The sequence below is a fragment of the Gigantopelta aegis genome, chromosome 6 (assembly GCF_016097555.1).
Source record: "Gigantopelta aegis isolate Gae_Host chromosome 6, Gae_host_genome, whole genome shotgun sequence".
Taxonomy (NCBI): domain Eukaryota; kingdom Metazoa; phylum Mollusca; class Gastropoda; order Neomphalida; family Peltospiridae; genus Gigantopelta; species Gigantopelta aegis.
Genome location: NC_054704.1, coordinates 43,320,987 through 43,345,452, shown reverse-complemented (window position 1 = coordinate 43,345,452; position 24,466 = coordinate 43,320,987). Strand labels below are relative to the sequence as shown.

The window sequence follows — 24,466 nt, the reverse complement described above, 5'->3', positions numbered from 1 at the left end:
CACTTTCAGAAGTAACAACATACAGTCTAGTGGGTCAAAGCAGAGATCAAAAGATAAAACCTGACCATAACTGACATATCTACATCAGCAATATCACAATAAAAGTTTTGGTGGAGGCAGGTTTTCAGACCAGAAATCCTGTTTGATTCTTATTGACTGTAACATTATAATAGTTTAATCTTCGACGATGAATAAAAAAGAATCTGAAGTAGTCTGTGGAACAAAGTGCCTGCATGGTATGAAATCAATGTCATTAAAAACATAAATTAAACATTTGTATGCAACATATTGACAAATGTGGTGGCTGAAATGACAATAGAAAAATCCACATATTCAAATCCACAGTTCTGACAGCTCATCAGACATGGGAACTAGTCCTTAGTTTTAACAGAATGGTGAATGATTGGAAAACAAAGGACAAAAAATACTGCACCAGTATTATGAAATGTGTTGAGGTGTTCTTAAATATTATTTTTCTTTTCTAATTGATTGTTTTTAGAAATGGAGTAATTTCAATAACTCTATACTATCTATTAGTCCATGAGCCAGAGGGGTCGGTCAGTACCATCTGGGGGAGACGATCGAATGCTCACAGTGATTTTTGTCAAGGCTTACATCCCTAGGGGTGGAAAATTTATGATAGCATTGCAGAACTCACAGCTTTCCAATGTTAAGTCTACCTGAAATGCTACCAGTAGGATTTATTGCCCTGTGGAATCAAATTATTTTAATCTAAATTTAAATCAGTGTATTTCCAATACCAAACTCATTGAAACCCGATCTAGAGAATTTTCTCACTTGCAATGACAAGCAAGAAGTCGAAAGACACAGACATTCAACAGAGCCATATCTTTTTTCCATTATTTTTTACAGTGTTCGACAACTGTTTGAGAAAGTCACTGGTCCTCACAGAAATTTTGGCTATAGTGTCTGTTATCTAATAATATAGTAATACAGTTGATAATGTCCACTAGTCCAGAACAAAAGTTCATAGCCGGGACCGAGGGTCGGATTTGTTGAACCCTGTTTTTTTAGGTATGGAAAGTTAACTGAACATTACCCTTAACATACATTCTTTAATCTCATCTTTGTAGGTGCTTTTGAAAAACAGGAAGAAAAGAAAATAGCATGTCTCAAAGGAACTGAAGTTTAATTTCCTTCATCATGCTGACAACACTAGCACCAATCCTGTTGGAGGAAACAGAAGTGACGATTTCCATGCTGTCTTGATTAAACGTGAAACATGTAATCCCGCTGTGATAGACGCAGCCTCCTAATGCACAATCTTCACATCAGTTCGATACTAAATAGTTTTAGCAGGAAACAGCATGCACAGCTATTCTGCTAATACCCGTTGAAGAACTCAGCTGAAGGTAGCGAAAAAAATAATTTAAAAGTCTGAAAATTAGACGGATAAGAACTGTGGCCAGAAGACTTGATTTAACACATGATTGCCATGCGAAGAATGGTACTAATATGGACCGACTCCATTGTCCCGGTAATGGCATCTATACAAAGTGGGAATTGGCCTTGCAGAATGACAATACCGAATGGGATGGTGTATCTCAGGGGATATAATTTGCCTGGCATTGACGAGCCCGGAAAAAAAGCTCTGATGGCCTGGGTTAACCATGTCTTTATAAGCGTCAATAACACACGGAATGCCATAATCAAGATGTCTTTATATACTTGGTTGGTCTTGATGGCTACTTATGAGTGCCTGAATGCATGCAGCAGTCGCTTGTTGCCACAAACTGGTAAATCACAGGGAAAAAATGTGTGATTATGTATCCATCATGCTAACAAATGGCAATTTCGTCTTGGCATTTTGAAAATGTTTATTGCTCCCTAAGGTGCGCCTGTTGATGTAAGCAGTCTTTTATATGTTTATTTATTATCCGTGCAAGCTACGCATTAGGAATTCCTCCTTTCAGCTGCAGGAAAGAAAAGGCACATGCATGTATGTTTAATGAATGCTCAGCTCATTATTTGGCTACTTGGCATCTAACAAATGGTTATTTTCACACTTTTAAACAGTTGACAAAGTACATGAACAATTGGTTTATTCACATGCTGTGATAGGAAAGTAATATATGCTAAATGAATGCTCAGCACATCAGTTGATTATTTGGCATTTAGCATACAATTATTTCCACACTAAAAACTGCATGAGCACATTGATTTATTTATCATTGGCTATTGGATGTCAAACATTTGGTAATTCTGACATATTATGGTCTTAGAGGAAACGTGCTACATTGTTACATTAGTAGCAAGGGATCTTTTATAGCAGGATAGCACATACCACTGCCTTTGATATACCAGTCATGGTGCACTGGCTGGAACAACAATTAGCCCAATAAGCCCACCAACGGGGATCGATTCCAAACCGACCGCACATCAAGCGAGCGCTTTACCACTGGGCTACATACTGCCCCTGCATGAACGATTGCTTCATTTGTAATAGCCAATGTGTAGTTTGTATGTGCTGGGGTGTCATTAAACATTTATTCTCATTCCTATTTCCATTCATTCACATGCTGCTCACATAAATGTAATAAACCATTTTCCATCAGTGTGTCAGACTTAGAATGTTCATCAAGATTGTAATGGGTTTTACGCAAAACGAACTGTGTTGAGAAAAACATTTGTTGCATACATTTTCAATTCTCGAAGGCTTGCACTTGGTTTACTGAGCTAGAAAGAAAGCCTGCTGCTTCCACACTGACATCTGCTTTTAGTCGTATATATATATTCAATGATACAAATATATGTCCTATTCTATGAAATAATTTTAGATCTATAATTAATTGTCTAAATTCATGGCTGACAAGCCTGTTTGTAAAAATAAAATATTGTTAGTTCATATTAGCAATTATTTTCATCTAGCTGATTGGAAATAATTACTGTCTTATCTTCTCAAGAAGTTTAATCTGTTATCGACAGAAAAGAAAACAAATTGTTATTAAAAATCTATTTGTATATGTATACACTGAAAAGCATATATATAGTTACGGTTATTGATGTCATTACTATGGCAACCATATGCACGATCAATTGATATTATTAACAGACATGTACCAACTGGTGGCAAATGATTCATCGCATACTGTGGGAATAATTACTAATATGTACTCATCAATAATTGATCAACATCTACTGGTATCTACTAGTATTTTGAGTAAAAGTCAATATCTATCTGTGATATTTGTATTTTTGCACAGTTCTTTATTTAAAACTTGAATTTTTATATTGATGTTGATCATCACTTTATTTGTTTGTATTACCATAGTTTGACACCCAATAGCCGATGTATTTTTTGCTCTGGGGTGTCGTTAAACATTTGTTTATTTATTTCTACTGGTATTTGTAGACCCATGTCTAGACTTGAATGTGGTCAATAAACATCGCACTAGATCAGTTATTATTATTACCTTCATCGCTAGTACTATGTTCAAAAATGGTTATAAAAATTAATTAAAAAGTCAAAATATAAATAACTTATAAATACAAAATTATATTGAATATTTAATTATTTGATTATTATTATTATACACCATACAAATATACATGAATTGCTATAATAATATTCATTAAACAATGTATATATTACACATATATTTACATAAAGTGAAACCAGTAACCGTATAAACAGTATATTTTGATAATCATTAGTTTACATTGGCTTACATGGAGAACTTAAATTTTATTTTTTGATTGATGTCAAACACTTCTACACTTATAAAATTACATGGTATGTTGCTTTTCCATTTTTAATTTATTATGTTGAACAATGTAATTAAAAGGTTTTGTCAAGTGTTAAGACAAAAACAAAATATCTATTATTTCATTTATAACTAAAAATGTTCCTTCAAAATACTGTTTAATAACTTGAGAAGTTGACTTATAGTAATGCTAAACTAAAATATTTTAAAGACAAATATGTCTTGTGGTATGGACTTGCATGAAACCCTAACCTACTTAGCTATATCACAACATTACTATAGCATAACAGTAAACAATGCCAGTCATGTTATTTTTCTTAGCAAATTCACTTTCCACAGATTGGAATAGGCAAAAGTTTATCAGAAAATATATGCAGGGGTTTCATGTTCAAAGATGTTTGTAAATCAATTGTGTAAATGCAATTTAATGAAAATCAGTATATTTTTTTCTTCGCTTTCTCACGTAAATAGTATGCATCATTTGTGTATCAAATGTATATATGACTGTAATTTGTTTTGATAAAGAGAATATTAAAAGTGAATTCAACTTTAAAAATGTAATCATTAAAAATCTAATGCCCAAAGGAACAAAGAACTAGAAATAAAGTACTCGATCATTCTGTTCATTGTCAATTTAGCCAACTGCTAATTTTTATACAAAGTGGCTAATAAAATGTTCTTTAAAATTAGCCATTTTTAAAATTATTTCAAAAGAAATACAATACATATGTGACAGTTGCCTAAAGCAAAATTCTTTCCAGTGTGGTCACTGTTTATTGCACTAATTTATACTCGATCCTGAAACAAGACATTGATTAATGGTTTAACACAAAAATCAACCTTCACTGAGGGGATTTGAATCCAGCGCTCTACCAACTGAACTAATAGGGAATTCCCACTAGCTGCTGCCAGTAGGAACACTTTATACCAACACTACTACAATGGTCAAATGGGTCAAGCGAGCAAAGCAAATAATCGGGACATCAGCATGTTTAAGTAATGCCAACAGAGATAGAAATCATATAAAGTATATGATCATGTATTTTTAATATTAACAACCACTAGATTAGTATTGAATGTGTTTGTATACCAACCATATAACAGCCTGAATGTATTCATAGCTGCTACTTTTTTTTCATTCTGTCGTAGTGTCATTAAACATCATTTCATTCATTCACTAATATAACAACACATAAATGTTATGCGACAACTGAAAAGTTAGTTTTCTGACGACTAAGTTAACAGATGCAAATACTCAGACACAGTGGCGTAGCATGGGCGGGGCCACCGGGGCGGTTGCCCTGGGTGCAAAATTTTGGACTGGTGGAAGGGACTTGGGATGTGCTAACGGTCCACTGGTTAGGGGGTGCAATACTTGCCTTGCCCCGGGCACTTTGTCCTGGGATTTGGCAAACCACGCTACGCCACTACTCAGACAATGAAACTTCACATATATGTTACAAGCCTTAACGTCACCTTAACAGTCTGTCGCTCTCAAATCCTCAAAGCATGGTTTAATATAATACTACATGTACATATACGACAAACGACACGTGCTCATAACAATAACTTTTCTTGTGGAGGTAGTAGTTATTAATGATGTTAAGTACCCTGAGAATCACTATATATATATACCACAGCTGTAGACATGGGTAGACAGACAAGGGTCAGTGTTGTTGGTAGGTGCATGCACCTTAAGATTATGAGTGAGTTGTTTGTGAGTAATTTGTGGCACGGTTCCAGTGTGTGTCTGTATAATTGTATACATGTACTGTAAACATACTGAGAAACACAAATATGTATGTACTTTATTGACACGTCATGACTTTTCTTGTCAGATGTGTTATCGACCTGTGGCGATCATATGTTTACTGTACCAGAAAGATAATAGATATATATATATATTGCACACTGATTATTTACTGTACCAGAAAGATAATAAATATATATATTACACACTTGATTAGTGTTTAGAAGATGTTTTTATGTAATAAAATCAGGACAAGTTAAAAACTAGAATTAAATGCCTGACATACATTATATCTGGTATATCTGGTCAGGTATACGCTTATCAAATACTGGGTATCAGATTATAAACACTGATATAGCTCACATATTAAAAAAAAATTTTTTTTTTAATTTTATATAACATCTTCTAAATTTGTGATAGAACATTAATTACACTAGGTTTAAAAAAGTATGTATTATTAATACTTCAAAATAAGATACATGAGCTTTTTTTTAACAATTGCAACTGAGCTGTTTTTCAGGTTCCATCGATCTAGGACTTAAATAATAAAGCTAAATGTGAAAACAGTAAAGACCTAAATGCAAAACTTGATGCTGTTATATCAGGGTCTCATCCAGGGGTTCTGTGGGTCCGAACATGGGACCCTTCCCAAAAGAAAGTGGCACTGAAAATTCCCAATTTCTATGCAAAAAATTCCCAATATATACATGTATATATATATTACACTATATGTCTGTTTCAATAAATTAATTTAACAGTGGTGTACTGTATCATTCAGTGGCCTGAAAAAATATTCCGAGTATGATTTACTCACACTAATTTCCCCAATCGCATCAAACATGGGGCCATGTATGTTTGTGATATATATACTCTTCAAAAAAAGAAACGCAAAAGGGTACAAATGGGTTATAACTCCGATTTTATGTTTCCTACCGGTTCATGCTTTGTGAATATAAGGTCATTGCATGTCCCAAACACATTCCCACGGTTACATTCGATAAAACGCAGCTACTGTACAATAAAGTTCCAAAATGTGAATATTCGCAAAAACGCAGCCACGTGCAAACCATGTCACCACTGCACGTGCGTTGTCTGCACGTGCAACATGAACACCGACAGTATAAAAGTGTAGGGTGTTCGCTTGCCTGGCCTCTGTATCTGGCCGACAGTTGACAATCCAGGACATGCCACGTCTCAGTGAACCGCAGAGAAACAATGCCATCGGCCGACTAGACGCAGGCGAATCCAGAACGGCCGTTGCCAGGGCATTCCATGTGTCCCCAAGCACCATCTCCAGACTGTGGGACCGTTACCAGCAACATGGATCAACACGTGACCTCCCTAGATCCGGTCGACCACGGGTCACTACCCCCGGGCAGGACCGCTACGGATCCGGGTACGCCACCTTCGGGAACGATTGACTACTGCCACCTCCACAGCCGCAGCAATACCAGGTTTGCGCAGGATATCCGACCAGACCGTACGGAACCGCCTACGTGAGGTAGGAATTCGTGCCAGACGTCCAGTTCGAGGTGTCATCTTAACACCACAACACCGTCGACTCCGACTGCAGTGGTGCCAGATTCATCGACAATGGCCTCAACTGCGATGGAGACAGGTGTGGTTCAGTGACGAGTCCCGATTTCTGCTCCGACGTCATGATGGAAGATGTCGCGTGTATAGGCGTCGTGGTGAACGTTATGCGGCAAACTGCGTGCAGGAAGTGGACAGATTCGGCGGGGGTAGTGTCATGGTGTGGGCAGCCATGTCACACACTGGCAGAACTGACCTGGTCCACGTGCAGGGCAACCTGAATGCACAGGGCTACATTGACCAGATCCTCCGGCCACACATCGTTCCAGTTATGGCCAACGCCAACGCAGTGTTCCAACATGACAACGCCAGGCCTCACACAGCACGTCTCACAACGGCTTTCCTAGAGAACAACAACATTAATGTCCTTCCTTGGCCATCGATATCACCGGATTTGAACCCAATTGAGCATCTATGGGACGAGTTGGACCGACGCCTCCGACAGCGACAACCACAGCCCCAGTCCCTGCCCGAGCTGGCAGCAGCCTTGCAGGCCGAGTGGGCCACCATCCCCCGGGACGTCATCCGTACTCTGGTTGCTTCAATGGGCAGGCGGTGCCAGGCAGTTGTCAACACACGCGGAGGCCACACCCGGTATTGACTCCAGATGACCTTGACCTTGGTGGTGTGTCCTATCACTTACTCACAATGGACTAGAGTGAATTGTGAACAATCCTGCAACATTTGGTAATTATCGGACTCACCATTCAATAATTAAATCAATTCTCCAAATGTTACGACAATGTGGTTTTGCGTTTCTTCTTTTGAAGAGTATATATAGTAAGACCTATATCTCACCATATGACTTTGTCAGTACAAAAACAGAAGTTTTTACTAGGCGTAGTTTTGTCTTGTTTTTTCATTATATATATATAGTTAAACCTGTATTCATCTATTAGATGATTTGTGACAATGATATATGGGCTTTTAAGACAGGTGTTTTCTTAAAAAAGGTGAATCATTAAGCAGATGTGACGTACTTCATCACCACATATAAAACTCTCAAGTGATACCTGTAATGTGTAATTCTCATCGTTGGTTACTCTTGAGTGCTAGTGAGTTGACAAATGTGGTGGCACTTGTCTGATTCATGCTTTGAGGTGGTTAGTGTAAACAAACACCTGCCTATGTACTTTAACAGATGATTTTTTTTTTTCTTTTTTACCGGCCTCGTTGGCACAGTGGTTAAGCCATCGGCTTACAGGCTGGTGATGTGTAGATACAGGGTTTGCAGCCCGTTACCAGCTCCCACCCAGAGAGAGTTCTTAACGGCTCAATAGGTAGGTGTAAGTCACTATACATCCTCTTCTCTCTCACTAACCACTGACTAACTAACAACTAACCAACTGTCCTGTACAGACAGCCCAGACAGCTGAGGTGTATGCCCAGGACAGTGTGTTTGAACCTTAATTGGATATTACCTACTCGAAAATATGTTGAAATGAAAGATGGGTTTTTTTTTTAAACGTGCAGACAACGCTTACAAGCTAATCAGGTTTAAATGTACATAACTTTATTTCTTGTTTCACTAAAACCAGTCACCCAGTTATGTTAAAGAATGATATTATATATATATATATCCTCGTTTAATAGAAAACCATACAACTAAGAGGAAATGGCTGGTGCGCATGCTCAGTCATGCCAGGCTATCAATTTAACAACATTAATGTTTATCTTGTTGAATTTAGAAATAAAATGTATAAAAAGGTAAGTACATACTCGCATGTAATCCCATTTCCATCAAAAATTACACCAGGTGATAAGTAAACGTCATTTTAAAAGCATTATCGAAAACCGTACTATGACGTTATCAACGTAATGGCAACAACATAAAATCGGCTTTTCCCGCGAAAACAGTAACATGACAGTCACGTGACCTAAAAGCAGCTATCCGGAAATGATCCGTCATTACTCATTTGGCAGTGCTAGCAGACATGTTTGGTTGTGTGGATTCCGTCGTGCACCTGTTGCTGTTTAGGGATGCATTTGCATTGCATTCATTAAGATTCCAGGGTGCAAATTAACTGTAATAATACATTTCACTGTGCATAAAACGTATTCTTACTTTTTCCCCCGCATTTTTAAGGAAATTTGTTTTAAGTGTACTTCCTTAACAAGAAGTTCTTGTCGTATCAACGATCGAACATGCACAGACATTACAAAATACCCGGAAGTAAAATAATACGGTTTTCGATTTCGTACGGTTTTCGACAATTGGCGATATATATTGATACAGAATATATATATTTACAATATATACACTGTATATGTGTATATCTATATGTGAGGTTGGCAGCCACAGTTACCATGTCTTTGACAACATAAATAAATCTTAATTAAATATAAACAAAAAAGTAAATATTTTCATCATTGTGATTAAAAATACTAAAGAAGAAATTTATAACAAAAATTTCTATGGTCCGATTGCAAGTCACAGAGTTTCATGACCCATAAACTGGGTACATGTATGTACACGCTACATCGGCTGGAAACCAAATATTATTTGTTCAAGAATGTTTTGTTGTGTATGTACATTATAAGTAAAGTGAGAACGCCTACAATGTGTGGTCAAACCTGCTCATGCAGACAGCTGTTATTAAGCAGCCATCTGTCTTAAAATGCCACCTTATAGTTCCCTCGAACAACGTAATACATATACAGTGGAACTCCTCTAAACCGGACACCCTACGGACCAAGTAAAAAGTCTGGTTATAAAAGGTATCCGGTTTAGAGAGATTCTCTTATGTATAGATATTTTTAAAATGAAAAATGTCCGGTTTTGAGACAATTCTGGTTTACAGAGGGTCCGGTTTTGAGAGGTTTGACTGAAGTAAAACCTGAATGGTATTAATATAAGCTGTTACCTGTTTTAAATTAACACGCCACCATGCAGGTGCTTGAAATAAGATAGTAAAATATAGCCTGCTGTTACTCTTTTTTTTATTTATTTAGCTAAAAGAAATATGTCCTGCTAGTGTTAACAAAAATATGGCCTGCTAAAAATAAAGAGCATGAGATAATGGGGAAGGTTTGGGATAATGTGTTTTTTAAAAAGCTCCGAGATGTATTTTATCTACAGCATTATGGAATGAAAAATATTTTAACGGAAATTAAAAATATTATTTAACAGATTTTAGAGCTAAATAGTAAATGATAACTACATACTGTAGATCCTGAAATTAATGCTTCCCTAAATTACTGTGAGTGATAGTGGACAGCAAACAAACTGAAGACTTGCACATCACTGCAAGAAACTTATACTTCCGTAGATTAAAACATATTTTACCAGTGCACCACAACTTGTTTGTTAAAAGTCATGGTATGTGCTGTACAGGTTTTGTCCTCTAGTATAATTCAGATTTACATAATGGCTGACATCCAATGATAAATTAATCAATGTGTTCTAGTGGTGTTGTTAAACAAAATAAATGTTAACGTTAGAGGCTGTTTAAGACAAGGAAATTAATCACAACATAATACGAGATATAGCCGTTTCTTTGAAATGATGTATGCTTGGCGAGCGTCAGAAAAAAATGAGTTATATCTTGTCATAGTTTCAGATAAATGACATTATTATTGGCTAAATGGAGTTTGTCAGCTGTCCCCATGGAAAGACAGGCCTATCTATCATGTATAAAAACAAATAGTTGGATGTATCTATCTACTATGCAAGAAAAATTATTCTAAATGTTTATCACAAATTCTGCAGAATTAAATATCTTGCCTACCATAAATTTATTGTATGTAGACCTCCGACAGTTGCATCCATTGATGTTTATCTTAATGCATGTTTAAAAAAAACAACTTTTAAAATAGCTATAAAAAACTTTAAACTTTCAAATGTGCAATTAAAATTTTAATTCATTTTTTCTGTTTTTCACATGCATGATAATGGACATGCAGCTATAAATCCAATTCATTGAAATATGATTTATAGTGTGTAAAACTGGAGCTAAACACAGATATTTAACACTGAGCTAAATGCAGAAGTTGATGCTGTCACTACTACCATCAGAAAAGTAATACATGTACCTATGTCTTACCTTTATACTTCGTAAAGGCAGGGGCGGGATGTAGCCCAGTGGTAAAACGTTCGCTTGATGCGCTGTCAGTCTGGGATCGATCCCCATTGGTGGACCCACTGGGCTATTTCTTGCTCCAGCCAGTGCACCACAACTGGTATATCAAAGGTTATGGTATGTATTATCCTGTCTGTGGGATGGTGTATATAAAAGATGCCTTGCTGCTAATCGAAACGAGTAACCCATGAAGTGGCGACAGCGGCTTTCCTCTCTCAATATCTGTGTGATCCTTAACCATATGTCCAACGCCATATAACCGTAAATAAAAATGTGTTGAGTGCATCGTTTAATAAAACATTTCCTTCCTTCTTCGTAAAGGCAAGACAAAATGTGTTTTTTTACTAGAGATTGCAGCTTTAAGAAAGAGTCATGCCCGTTCAGCACTCCATGGATAAAAATGAGAAAGGATGTAGGTGCCGGTCTGCATCCTCCACCCACCTCAAGAGTCAATCTCACTTATTAGATTAAGTGTGTTACTTTTCATTATTTGATTCAAACTCTTGTAATAACAACCCTATTTCTGTCTGCAGCATAACCGATGTCAGCTTTCTGTTGTCTCATCAAAGAATTCTACATGGCACCATATAATATTACACAATCAATCTTTAAAGGCTATTTCCATCAGATCAGCCAGTTAATGTGGGGTTGTGGGGTTTTTAAAGAAAATGCTGCAGGCACAAGTCAATTGTGCTTATTAAAGGACAATTATGACAGATTTTTTTTCACACAGTTCATGTCACAGTTTATGTATTGCAATCATTCCAGTATAGTACAGCCACACTAAATAACATTAAGCTAGATGTACCAAAGACAACATTAAAAAAATATGTAATACATATCGGAACCATTTTTTTCATTAGTAGTTTTATATGTTTTTATGACATAAGACTTTACACTCTATCAATTCAGGCTTACAAATAGGTTGTTAAAATTAGTATTAATATATATTCATATACCTTTGACACCTAATACCATACAAATAGGTCCATGGCATGTTTTGGGGAAATGATAACAAATAACTGAAGGTCAAAGTCTAAAACTCATACATTTGAATACAACATTCAGGGATGAAGTTAAGACTCTAAATATTACTATCCTTTGGTGAATTTTGTCACCAAATCTGAAACCAAACTCAAATTTCAATTAGTCAAACCGTTAAAATGGTGGGAGATCTACATATAACAAGCACTATTTAAATTAGCTTTTTGGCAATTTCATAATAAAATAGATTCAACAGATTCAACTTTAACTCACATAATTTGGCGATTTAGGAAATGACAGTTTAATCCCTGAAAACTGTTCATTAATGCAGTTACCTTTGTCAATACTTCCAAGCTCATCTTGGAAGATGATTTTCAATAATCGTTGACTATATAATGAGAAGCTTACTTGACATAGAAAATTCGTCCCTCCGGGCTCAATTTGGCTTCCCATCCCTCTTCTAGCTCCACGTTAATCCGTTGGAGGACGTTTTCTTTGGAGACCATTCCTGACAATAGCTATGCTACGTCTCATGTAGATGTAAGTAAAATTCCATAATGTATAGACTCCCATTCAAATGAAATCATCAAACAGTTGTGTAGAAGAAAACAGCCTCAGTACACTCCAAAACATTTCACATCAGTTTAGTTCAGTAGTTCCTGTTTCTAGAGACGCTACTTGATCATTCTGGCGATAAAACAGAACCTGAAAAATAGGAGTTTAAAGCTACTCAATTTAACAGACATTTGTGACAGGATAGTTATTGTAATATGTTATTGTTAATTAATGGAGGTTTTTTTAACTATTTAAAAATATATATTAATAACATTATAGACACCTGGGACCATATTTTCGAAGCTATCTTAGCACTACAATATCGTAAAACTATTGTAAGCTATGACATCACTTTGGCATGTGCTGTAGCGATTCATTTAAGAAAATATATCTTATTTGTAAATAAGCTTTCACCCTCCCTTATCATAATAAATAACTACTATTATCTTGTCTTTTTAATAAGTGATAGCAGCACACGTGTTCCTTGGTATTAATCTTTGAGACAGTAATAAGGAAGAAGAAGAATTTAACCAATCATAAAAATCAGTGGGGCTTTTGTGCAAACTTTTAAAATAAAATACTGTTTTTATTATATATATTATTAAAACAATTTTTCCAGCAAGCTTTTAAAAATCCAGTATACATGTAAGTGTATTTAAATTTTTAAACAAAAACAAAATAGTTACAAAGCAATACACTGCTAAAATAATACAAATTGCAATTTTTTTTCAAAAGTCGTATTTAAAGTTATTAAATCAAATTACATACATTTGTAAAGGGGTCAGCAATTTACCTGCAAAACATACTGACGTCCAAAAGAAACTTTACATCCATAAAATTTGAATAATTTGATGTATGTATCATGAAGTGCATTATAATGTTTAGATGCTGAACTTCTTGATAATATCAAATCCCAATGTACTATTTGTTGGTTTTGAATAATACAATTTCAAGCCTTGTAAAGATTCTTTTGCACGTCAGTATAGTTTTTCTCACTGTTAAAATGATACCAGATTTATTTAGAACTGTTGAGGTGTTTTAACAGTAAAAAGACTATCTATAAATATTTCAGTAATGAAACTTACTTCAGCAACCCCTGCAATTAAAAAAAATGTCCGCAGCAAAAAAACATATATTAATGTTACTGTTCTGTCATTCTGAAGCAAGCCCTGCAATTGTCTACGGCAGTCGGCAATGCAGTGCAGATTGCCGTGGAGTTATTAATTCTCTACAGTACTTTTTTGCCTTGGACTATTTCAGGGTTTTTTTTAATGGCATGGTTTTTTTCCGCGGACATTTTCTTAATTGCAGGGGTTGATGAAGTAAGTTTCATTACTGAAATATTATGGAGCAGTCTGTTAAAACACCACAACAGTTCTAAATAAATTTGGTATCATTTTAACAGTGAGAAAAGCATATATATATATAGAAAATCAAGGCTTATTTGCATCAAGAATTCCAACAGCAAATGAAAATCGGCTAAAAGCAAGTGATCGTGTGTCATTGTAAACAAACAGCAACATTTACTGTGTCACCTTCGCTGTTTGCTTTGGTAACGCTCTGTCCATGGCCTGTTCAAGTCAAGTAGGATGGAATTTTCACTTGGCAAGGCAGGACATGTCCGATTGTCCTATTCATTAGAAGCCCAACTAGCTATGCCTACAATTGTCTGATCAACAATAGCGGAATTTGAACAAAAAACCGACGTGAGTTGTATCTAATAATGTGTGCACGGAGAAGTCGTGTCTTGTGCAGTTGACTTCATTACCGTATTAAAGGCATCATGTACTTCGTCAGCTGCTCTTTAGGACAGCACTTTTTTATCTGCGTCCTGGTAATGATGGTTAAACTTTTTTTTTTTTTTATGAACATGGTTTACATCAATTCCAGACTAATCAAACACATTTTTATGGTAAACATGATTCAGAAAATATTATCTTAAGAAATATAAAGTTATATGTGCTAAATGGTCATAAAATGCTATTTTCAAACAAGACATTTCTAAAAAAAATTAACATTTTAATATAGATTAAAGTTATCAAATTGCATTTGTTGTTCTTTTTTATTTTTATTTAGTTTTGTTTTGTTTTTTGTTTCCTTTTTAACTGTATTAAGATATAGTTCTAGTTCAATAACAAAAAAAATAACAAAAAGGCACAAATGATTAAGTATATATTTAGATATTTCTTTTGCTTTTGAAAGTATTCACTGAAGTGATAAAGAGATTATAAATAATAGTAATAAGAGGAAACACGCTATATTTTTCCTAATGCACTAAGGGATCTTTTATATGTGCTTTCCTGTCTTTTTCCACTTGTGGTGCACTGGGTGGAACGAGAAAAAACCCAATCAGATGAATGGATCCACTGAGATGATTCGATCCTGCGAGGCAAGCACCTCAAACAATCACTCAACCGACTGAGCTAAATCCAGCCCTAAATAATACTCAGATGCTTTTTTCCTGAGATCTATAATGAAAATTAGAAAATTTTGCCTATCACTAACAGTAGATTAGAATTAATGCTAATGTGATCTAGATAACCATTCGCAAATTATTGATAACTTTACTTCAATTAGTTACAGTTATAGTTTTCTGGTAGCATTTATTTTACCTGTAAATATGTCACCAGGGCGACTGTACACAAGAAGCCACGCAGCATGTTAATTGTTATCAGATTTGAGAAATATTGGCAGCCTCTTGTAAGAACATGTAGGTAGTGTATCACATTTCTGCCTGAAGTAAGTAATGATGAATGAACACCATGTTATATTAATGTTATCAGATTCTTATGATTAAATGTTTAAAGCTTCTTCTTTTAGTTAAGCCAAAACTGAGAATATGTATTACATTCATGCATTAAAGAAACAATATTTGCTAAATATATTAGGTGACTGTGTCTTTGTTTTTATGCAAACAATTCTTATCATCAAGTGTTCATGTCTGAAATAGGGATTGGCCAATGTCCAAAGCCATGATAAGACCACTTCATACATTTTACAAACACCATTCTGTATAAATCTCTATGACAGAAATAGAATATTGAAATATTTTAAATTGTTATTAAATATTAAAGTCATAAAATAACTGAAAATATGCAGAAAAAAAACCTAAATATTTTTAGCATTGGGTTGAATTATTTGCTTCAACAGGTGTTATTTTTACATGTATATTATAATATGTAGAATTAAAACCAAAGAAAACTACATATATACACACACACACAAACACACACACACACACAAACACACAGAAAGAAAGAAATGTTTTATTTCACGACGCACTCAACACATTTTATTTACGGTTATATGGCGTCAGACATATGGTTAAGGACCACACAGATTTTGAGAGGAAACCCGCTGTCGCCACTACATAGGCTACTCTTTCCGATTAGCAGCAAGGGATCTTTTATTTGCGCTTCCCACAGGCAGGATAGCACAAACCATGGCCTTTGTTGAACCAGTTATGGATCACTGGTCGATGCAAGTGGTTTACACCTACCCATTGAGCCTTGCGGAGCACTCACTCAGGGTTTGGAGTCGGTATCTGGATAAAAATCCCATGCCTCGACTGGGATCCGAACCTAGTACCTACCAGCCTGTAGACCGATGGCCTGCTACGACGCCACCAAGGCTGGTATACACACAAACACACACACACACACAAACACACACGTGTAGTGATAGTGATGTCTTAAAATAATTGAATATAGAAGTATTTTCTTTTAAAAATTAGAAAACAGCTTTTGACAATTGTGGGTAAAAAGTAAATAAATAGTGCTCACAATCCACATTACACACTAGAAAGAGACACTTGTTTGGTGTTGTTCTATACTGATGGAAAAAAAATAAGGGAACACATGATTATTTGAGACAGAATATAGTTCACTGTTAGAGTAGTGATACCTGTATAAACCAGAGGTGTAAAGTGGAAATGAATGTCAGTAACCACGTATATAGTTCACTGTTAAGAGTAGTGATACCTGTATAAACCAGAGGTGTAATGTGAAATGAATGTCAGTAACCCTGTATATAGTTCACTGTTAGAGTAGTCATATCTATAAACTAGAGGTGTAATGTGAAATGAATGTCAGTAACCCTGTATATAGTTCATTGTTAGAGTAGTGATACCTGTATAAACTAGATGTGTAATGTGAAATGAATGTCAGTAACCCTGTATATAGTTCACTGTTATAGTAGTCATACCTGTATAAACCAGAGGTGTAATGTGGAAATGAAGGTCAGTAACCCTGTATATAGTTCACTGTTATAGTAGTCATACGTGTATAAACTAGATGTGTAATGTGGAAATGAAGGTCAGTAACCCTGTATATAGTTCACTGTTATAGTAGTCATACCTGTATAAACCAGAGGTGTAATGTGGAAATGAAGGTCAGTAACCCTGTATATAGTTCACTGTTATAGTAGTCATACGTGTATAAACCAGAGGTGTAATGTGGAAATGAAGGTCAGTAACCCTGTATATAGTTCACTGTTATAGTAGTCATATCTGTATAAACCAGAGGTGTAATGTGGAAATGAATGTCAGTAACCCTGTATATAGTTCACTGTTAGAGTAGTCATATCTATAAAATAGAGGTGTAATGTGGAAATGAATGTCAGTAACCCTGTATATAGTTCATTGTTAGAGTAGTCATATCTATAAAATAGAGGTATAATGTGGAAATGAATGTCAGTAACCCTGTATATAGTTCACTGTTAGAGTAGTCATACCTGTATAAAACAGAGGTGTAATGTGGAAATGAATGTCAGTAACCCAGTATATAGTTCATTGTTAGAGTAGTCATATCTATAAAATAGAGGTATAATGTGGAAATGAATGTCAGTAACCCTGTATATAGTTCACTGTTAGAGTAGTGATACCTGTATAAACTAGAGGTGTAATGTGGAAATGAATGTCAGTAACCCTGTATATAGTTCATTGTTAGAGTAGTCATATCTGTATAAACTAGATGTGTAATGTGAAATGAATGTCAGTAACCCTGTATATAGTTCACTGTTAGAGTAGTGATACCTGTATAAACTAGAGGTGTAATGTGGAAATGAATGTCAGTAACCCTGTATATAGTTCATTGTTAGAGTAGTCATATATATATATAAAATAGAGGTGTAATGTGAAACAGTATGTCAGTAACCCTGTATATAGTTCATTGTTAGAGTAGTCATATCTATAAAATAGAGGTGTAATGTGAAACAGAATGTCAGTAACCCTGTATATAGTTCATTGTTAGAGTAGTCATATATATATATATAAAATAGACGTGTAATGTGAAACTGAATGTCAGTAACCCTGTATATAGTTCATTGTTAGAGTAGTCATATATATAAAATAGAGGTGTAATGTGAAACTGAATGTCAGTAACCTGTATATAGTTCATTGTTAGAGTAGTCATATATATATATATAAAATAGAGGTGTAATGTGAAACAGTATGTCAGTAACCCTGTATATAGTTCATTGTTAGAGTAGTCATATCTATAAAATAGAGGTGTAATGTGAAACAGAATGTCAGTAACCCTGTATATAGTTCATTGTTAGTCATATCTATAAAATAGAGGTGTAATGTGAAACTGAATGTCAGTAACCCTGTATATAGTTCATTGTTAGAGTAGTCATATCTATAAAATAGAGGTGTAATGTGAAACAGAATGTCAGTAACCCTGTATATAGTTCATTGTTAGAGTAGTCATATCTATAAAATAGAGGTGTAATGTGAAACTGAATGTCAGTAACCCTGTATATAGTTCATTGTTAGTCATATCTATAAAATAGAGGTGTAATGTGAAACTGAATGTCAGTAACCCTGTATATAGTTCATTGTTAGAGTAGTCATATCTATAAAATAGAGGTGTAATGTGAAACAGCATGTCAGTAACCACGTATATAGTTCACTGTTAAGAGTAGTGATACCTGTATAAACCAGAGGTGTAATGTGAAAATGAATGTCAGTAAACCCGTATATAGTTCATTGTTAGAGTAGTCATATCTATAAAATAGAGGTATAATGTGGAAATGAATGTCAGTAACCCTGTATATAGTTCACTGTTAGAGTAGTCATACCTGTATAAAACAGAGGTGTAATGTGGAAATGAATGTCAGTAACCCAGTATATAGTTCATTGTTAGAGTAGTCATATCTGTATAAACTAGATGTGTAATGTGAAATGAATGTCAGTAACCCTGTATATAGTTCACTGTTAGAGTAGTGATACCTGTATAAACTAGAGGTGTAATGTGGAAATGAATGTCAGTAACCCTGTATATAGTTCACTGTTAGAGTAGTCATACCTGTATAAACTAGAGGTGTAATGTGAAACTGAATGTCAGTAACCCTGTATATAGTTCATTGTTAGAGTAGTCATACCTGTATAAACCAGAGGTGTAATGTGGAAATGAATGTCAGTAACCCTGTATATAGTTCATTGTTAGAGTAGTCATATCTATAAAATAGAGGTGTAATGTGAAACTGAATGTCAGTAACCCTGTATATAGTTCATTGTTAGAGTAGTCATATATATAAAATAGAGGTGTAATGTGAAACTGAATGTCAGTAACCCTGTATATAGTTCATTGTTAGAGTAGTCATATATATATATAAAATAGAGGTGTAATGTGAAACAGTATGTCAGTAACCCTGTATATAGTTCATTGTTAGAGTAGTCATATCTATAAAATAGAGGTGTAATGTGAAACAGAATGTCAGTAACCCTGTATATAGTTCATTGTTAGAGTAGTCATATCTATAAAATAGAGGTGTAATGTGAAACAGAATGTCAGTAACCCTGTATATAGTTCATTGTTAGAGTAGTCATATATATATATAAAATAGAGGTGTAATGTGAAACAGTATGTCAGTAACCCTGTATATAGTTCATTGTTAGAGTAGTCATATCTATAAAATAGAGGTGTAATGTGAAACTGAATGTCAGTAACCCTGTATATAGTTCATTGTTAGAGTAGTCATATATATAAAATAGAGGTGTAATGTGAAACTGAATGTCAGTAACCCTGTATATAGTTCATTGTTAGAGTAGTCATATATATATATAAAATAGAGGTGTAATGTGAAACAGTATGTCAGTAACCCTGTATATAGTTCATTGTTAGAGTAGTCATATCTATAAAATAGAGGTGTAATGTGAAACAGAATGTCAGTAACCCTGTATATAGTTCATTGTTAGTCATATCTATAAAATAGAGGTGTAATGTGAAACTGAATGTCAGTAACCCTGTATATAGTTCATTGTTAGAGTAGTCATATCTATAAAATAGAGGTGTAATGTGAAACAGTATGTCAGTAACCCTGTATATAGTTCATTGTTAGAGTAGTCATATCTATAAAATAGAGGTGTAATGTGAAACAGTATGTCAGTAACCCTGTATATAGTTCATTGTTAGAGTAGTCATATCTATAAAATAGAGGTGTAATGTGAAACAGAATGTCAGTAACCCTGTATATAGTTCATTGTTAGTCATATCTATAAAATAGAGGTGTAATGTGAAACTGAATGTCAGTAACCCTGTATATAGTTCATTGTTAGAGTAGTCATATCTATAAAATAGAGGTGTAATGTGAAACAGTATGTCAGTAACCCTGTATATAGTTCATTGTTAGAGTAGTCATATATATATATAAAATAGAGGTGTAATGTGAAACAGTATGTCAGTAACCCTGTATATAGTTCATTGTTAGAGTAGTCATATCTATAAAATAGAGGTGTAATGTGAAACAGAATGTCAGTAACCCTGTATATAGTTCATTGTTAGTCATATCTATAAAATAGAGGTGTAATGTGAAACTGAATGTCAGTAACCCTGTATATAGTTCATTGTTAGAGTAGTCATATCTATAAAATAGAGGTGTAATGTGAAACAGAATGTCAGTAACCCTGTATATAGTTCATTGTTAGAGTAGTCATATCTATAAAATAGAGGTGTAATGTGAAACTGAATGTCAGTAACCCTGTATATAGTTCATTGTTAGTCATATCTATAAAATAGAGGTGTAATGTGAAACTGAATGTCAGTAACCCTGTATATAGTCCATTGTTAGAGTAGTCATATCTATAAAATAGAGGTGTAATGTGAAACTGAATGTCAGTAACACAGTGAACTTCCTAATACTATGATAAAGGGTTCTTGTAGCAGTCAATATAAATCTGCTGTTACTATTTATGTGTTCCTTTACGTTGTTCGATCAGTATAGCATATATACAATTGTATTCTCAAGTCGGTTGTATACTTAAGGTTGAAAGAGGCAGGATCTTAGCTCAGTTGGTAGAGAGTAAGACCAATGTTCTTGAGTCATAGAATTAAATCCCTTCACTGGACCCATTCTCTGATTTGGTTTTTCCCCATCCTAAAACGTGTCTTACATGACTTGTATATCAAAGTCTGTGGTATGTGAGCAACTGGTGTCATTAAATAAAACAAATTTAGCCAAATTTATAAAGCCTGTTTTTGTCTTACGTGTACGTAACTACACACATTTACAATGCTTAAACATTTGTAAATTCGTCCCACTTTTTTAAAGACATTATATTTGAGGATTTATAATCCAGAGATTGAGAGAAGGAAACAAAACAGTACTGATAATTAGCAGCCACTGGTCTTTTATATATATCTTTTAGTTTAGAAATGAACACTTGACGATCAATAAGAATTGGGTTGGGTTTTTTTAAAAGACACAATAACCTAATGTATTTAGCAAACATGTATATGCATACTTTTTCATATACACAGGAAGCATATATAAATGCCATGGTCCTTTATACACATTCCTTTAATAGAGCACTGGCAACCACATGTGCTCATGGAGGGGTTGAGGGATGAACCCCCTCCAAGAACTGTTTTTATATGTATTTTCCGGGCATCATGATTCTTACACACCCTAAAATCTTTGCTCACCACAGACTAACCAGCACCCCTTGGACATTTTCCTGCACGTGCGCTTAACTGGTTAGAACAGGAAAAAACCCAGGCAGATCCTATAACCCATCTTGGACCTCAGACAAAAGCTCTAACACAGAACAAAATAAACTAGACTGTTACATTTAAAATAAAGTTTAGAATCTTAAATTGATGGAGTGCTTTCAAAATCATCTATCGACATTCGGGCCCAGTGGTAAAGCGCTCGCTTGATGCACGGTCGGTGTGGGATTAATCCCCGTCAGTGGGCCCATTGGGCTATTTTTTCGTTTCAGCCAGTGCACCACAACTGGTATATCAAATGCCATGGTATGTACTACCCTGTCTGTGGGATGGTGCATATAAAAGACACCTTGTGGTTAATCGAAAAGAGTAGCCTATGAAGTGGTGACAGCGGGTTTCCTCCCTCAATATCTGTGTGGTCCTTAACCAGGCCTGCACAAATTGCACGAACGATCGTTTCGTTCGTGCGTCGGTTATGCAAATTTATTTCGCATAACCGATTTACCGTTCGTGCAAAACTTTCTGAATAAAATGTCCTAGAGTCACCGGTTTTCGATCGCTTAAGCGAAATGTATGAATAAAATATAAATAAAAAATTATAAGTATTTAATAATTTTTCTCTCGGAACAAAGCAGTGACTTCCGTGTTCGTTTTCGTTCTTGTGGTGACATCAGTGTTCGCACATTCTCGCACTATTGCAATTACAAATGTGAACGATCAGAAACGCGTGTCGATCGAAAACGTGTGACCGTACGATACATCGCGGGTACAAACAACTTGACTGGTTTCCGACATGTGTTATTATAATTAAATGTTACGGAAATGGCAGATACCAGTCTAGCTAGAATACTTATATTGTGAAGTGTAAGATATTCTCATTGGTTGTTGGATGTCACCGAAGGGAATTCCTTCAAAATGCGGCCAATCAGAAATTGCGATACTTCCATTAATAAACGTTAATCGGTAAACTTCGGCTGATTACGGGAAATTGTCAAATATCACACATGGCGATGAAAAATTTGACTGTATAAGTTTGACGTGTATACTATAAAGGTATATTATTACAGTTCATTTTTACTTCAACATGACAATGGTGTTCTTTATTAAAATTATTTTAAAGTTCTTTTTCATTTTTAAAAAAAACCGGTTATGCAAATCAAAATAGGTTATGCAATTTTTTTTGGCATAACCGATTTTCCGGTTATGCAAATTTTTAATTTGTGCAGGCCTGCTTAACCATATGTCTGATGCCATATAACTGTAAATAAAATGTGCTGAGTGCAGCATCAAATAAAATATTTCCTTCCTATCGGCATTCAGTATTATATTTCCCAGCTGATGTCTGCACAACTACATGTATGTGTCTGCGGCTTTCTTTGCTATCCATAAAACAAGATGGTTCTTCACACCCCGAGTCCATAAAGAGGAGCCATGATGTGATAGTGTTTGAGCTTGATTGGTGAACCTGAAAATGATGGGTCCTAAATGCTGTACTTTAATCACCTCATCAGGGATATTTGCTAATGAAAGGAAGCTTGATTATATAATTCAGAAATGTATTTAATAATAAACGTAGTAATCAAATTTTCTTTTTAAACAAAAATCAATAGGATTTCATGACATTTTACGATGCCAATCTACTTCTCCATTATTCTCTGGCCCTTGCCTGTCCCATACCACACAAATGAAGTTCACATGAATTAATGTCCGATATATATCGAGTGAGTGTCACAGTACGCCAGAGATCTGGCTTTTAGAAAGATGAATTTTTCATTTCCACTGACATCTTTGTTCTACATTAATGGGTTAATTATATAGGTCCAGGTTATAAACAATGACCTTGCGTGAACATTTAAAATCAGACATATATATATATATTGAAATATTTATTAAAGGGGGAGGGGTGCAGTAAAAATAAAATCAGTACACAATAATATAGAATTTTCTCCAGCTTGACAAAAAAGGCACTTTAAAAAAAAAAAAGGTCATTTCAGGTGCATATGCAGGAAATTGCACAAGCCAACTTTTGGAGGAAGTTGGGTCATGCTCAAAATACATTTTTATTTTTTATTTTTTAAACTAAACATTTGTTTGGAGCAGGTTGGTTTGTTATTATATACCACACGCACTCACAACACACACCTCTGCCTGTTTTAAAACATAATAATAAAAATCTGGGTAGAGGTAGGGGTGCAACTGACATCTTAAATCTTTGTGTGTATGTAAACCGAGTTTTTAATATTTAAAATTTGCTTGTCAATTTTCTGAATATTCAAATATTAAATTAAAATACATTTATTAAAAATTAAAGATTTCTTTATTGACATAAATAAATAATTGGTTTACCTGTAGGCTTATGTAATATAGACCTACACAACATACGGTAACCTCTATATATTTGCAACACAATTTCCTGCTGTAAAATATTAAGACCCAACTAAAGAAAGACAGGTAAATTGGTGTTAACATCACTTGCATTACCCTGGTCAGTGAATCTGGCTTCCTTCCAAATGTCACCTGAGCTGGCCCAGCCAGGTAAATAAAATACACGCGACTCTAGCGGAATACGCAGGTAATTCGGTAGATTCTTTAGTGTCATCTGTTTAACAACTTTTTTCTTTTTCAATCAAATAAAACAAAAAAATAAAGCACGTGAGATGAAATATTATAGTCGTAAATTAAAAGCAAGAAACAATACTTCACCTGTTATAATATGTCACTCTGAAAAGTAAAATCCGTGCGAAAACGTAATTCCCTTGATATCCATGGTAAACGTTCACCGCCTCAACACAGTATTGACAGTTGCTCGGCTAACATGCAGGTGCTTGAAGG

General features: G+C 34.9%; 1 protein-coding gene across 2 annotated transcripts in view; it reads right to left on the bottom strand.

The window, feature by feature from the left end:
- The window catches only part of LOC121374154, a 251,009-nt gene extending 226,569 nt beyond the window's left edge, over positions 1–24,440 (bottom strand). For both annotated transcript variants that reach the window (XM_041501121.1, XM_041501122.1), the window contains exons 1-2: positions 24,338–24,440; positions 12,540–12,836 (exon numbers count right to left, since the gene is read on the bottom strand). In XM_041501121.1, coding sequence (XP_041357055.1) covers positions 12,540–12,637 — 98 coding nt within the window. In that variant the 5' untranslated portion in view covers positions 12,638–12,836; positions 24,338–24,440. The remainder of the gene's footprint in view (positions 1–12,539; positions 12,837–24,337) is intronic.
- Between the last annotated feature and the right edge of the window lie 26 nt (positions 24,441–24,466).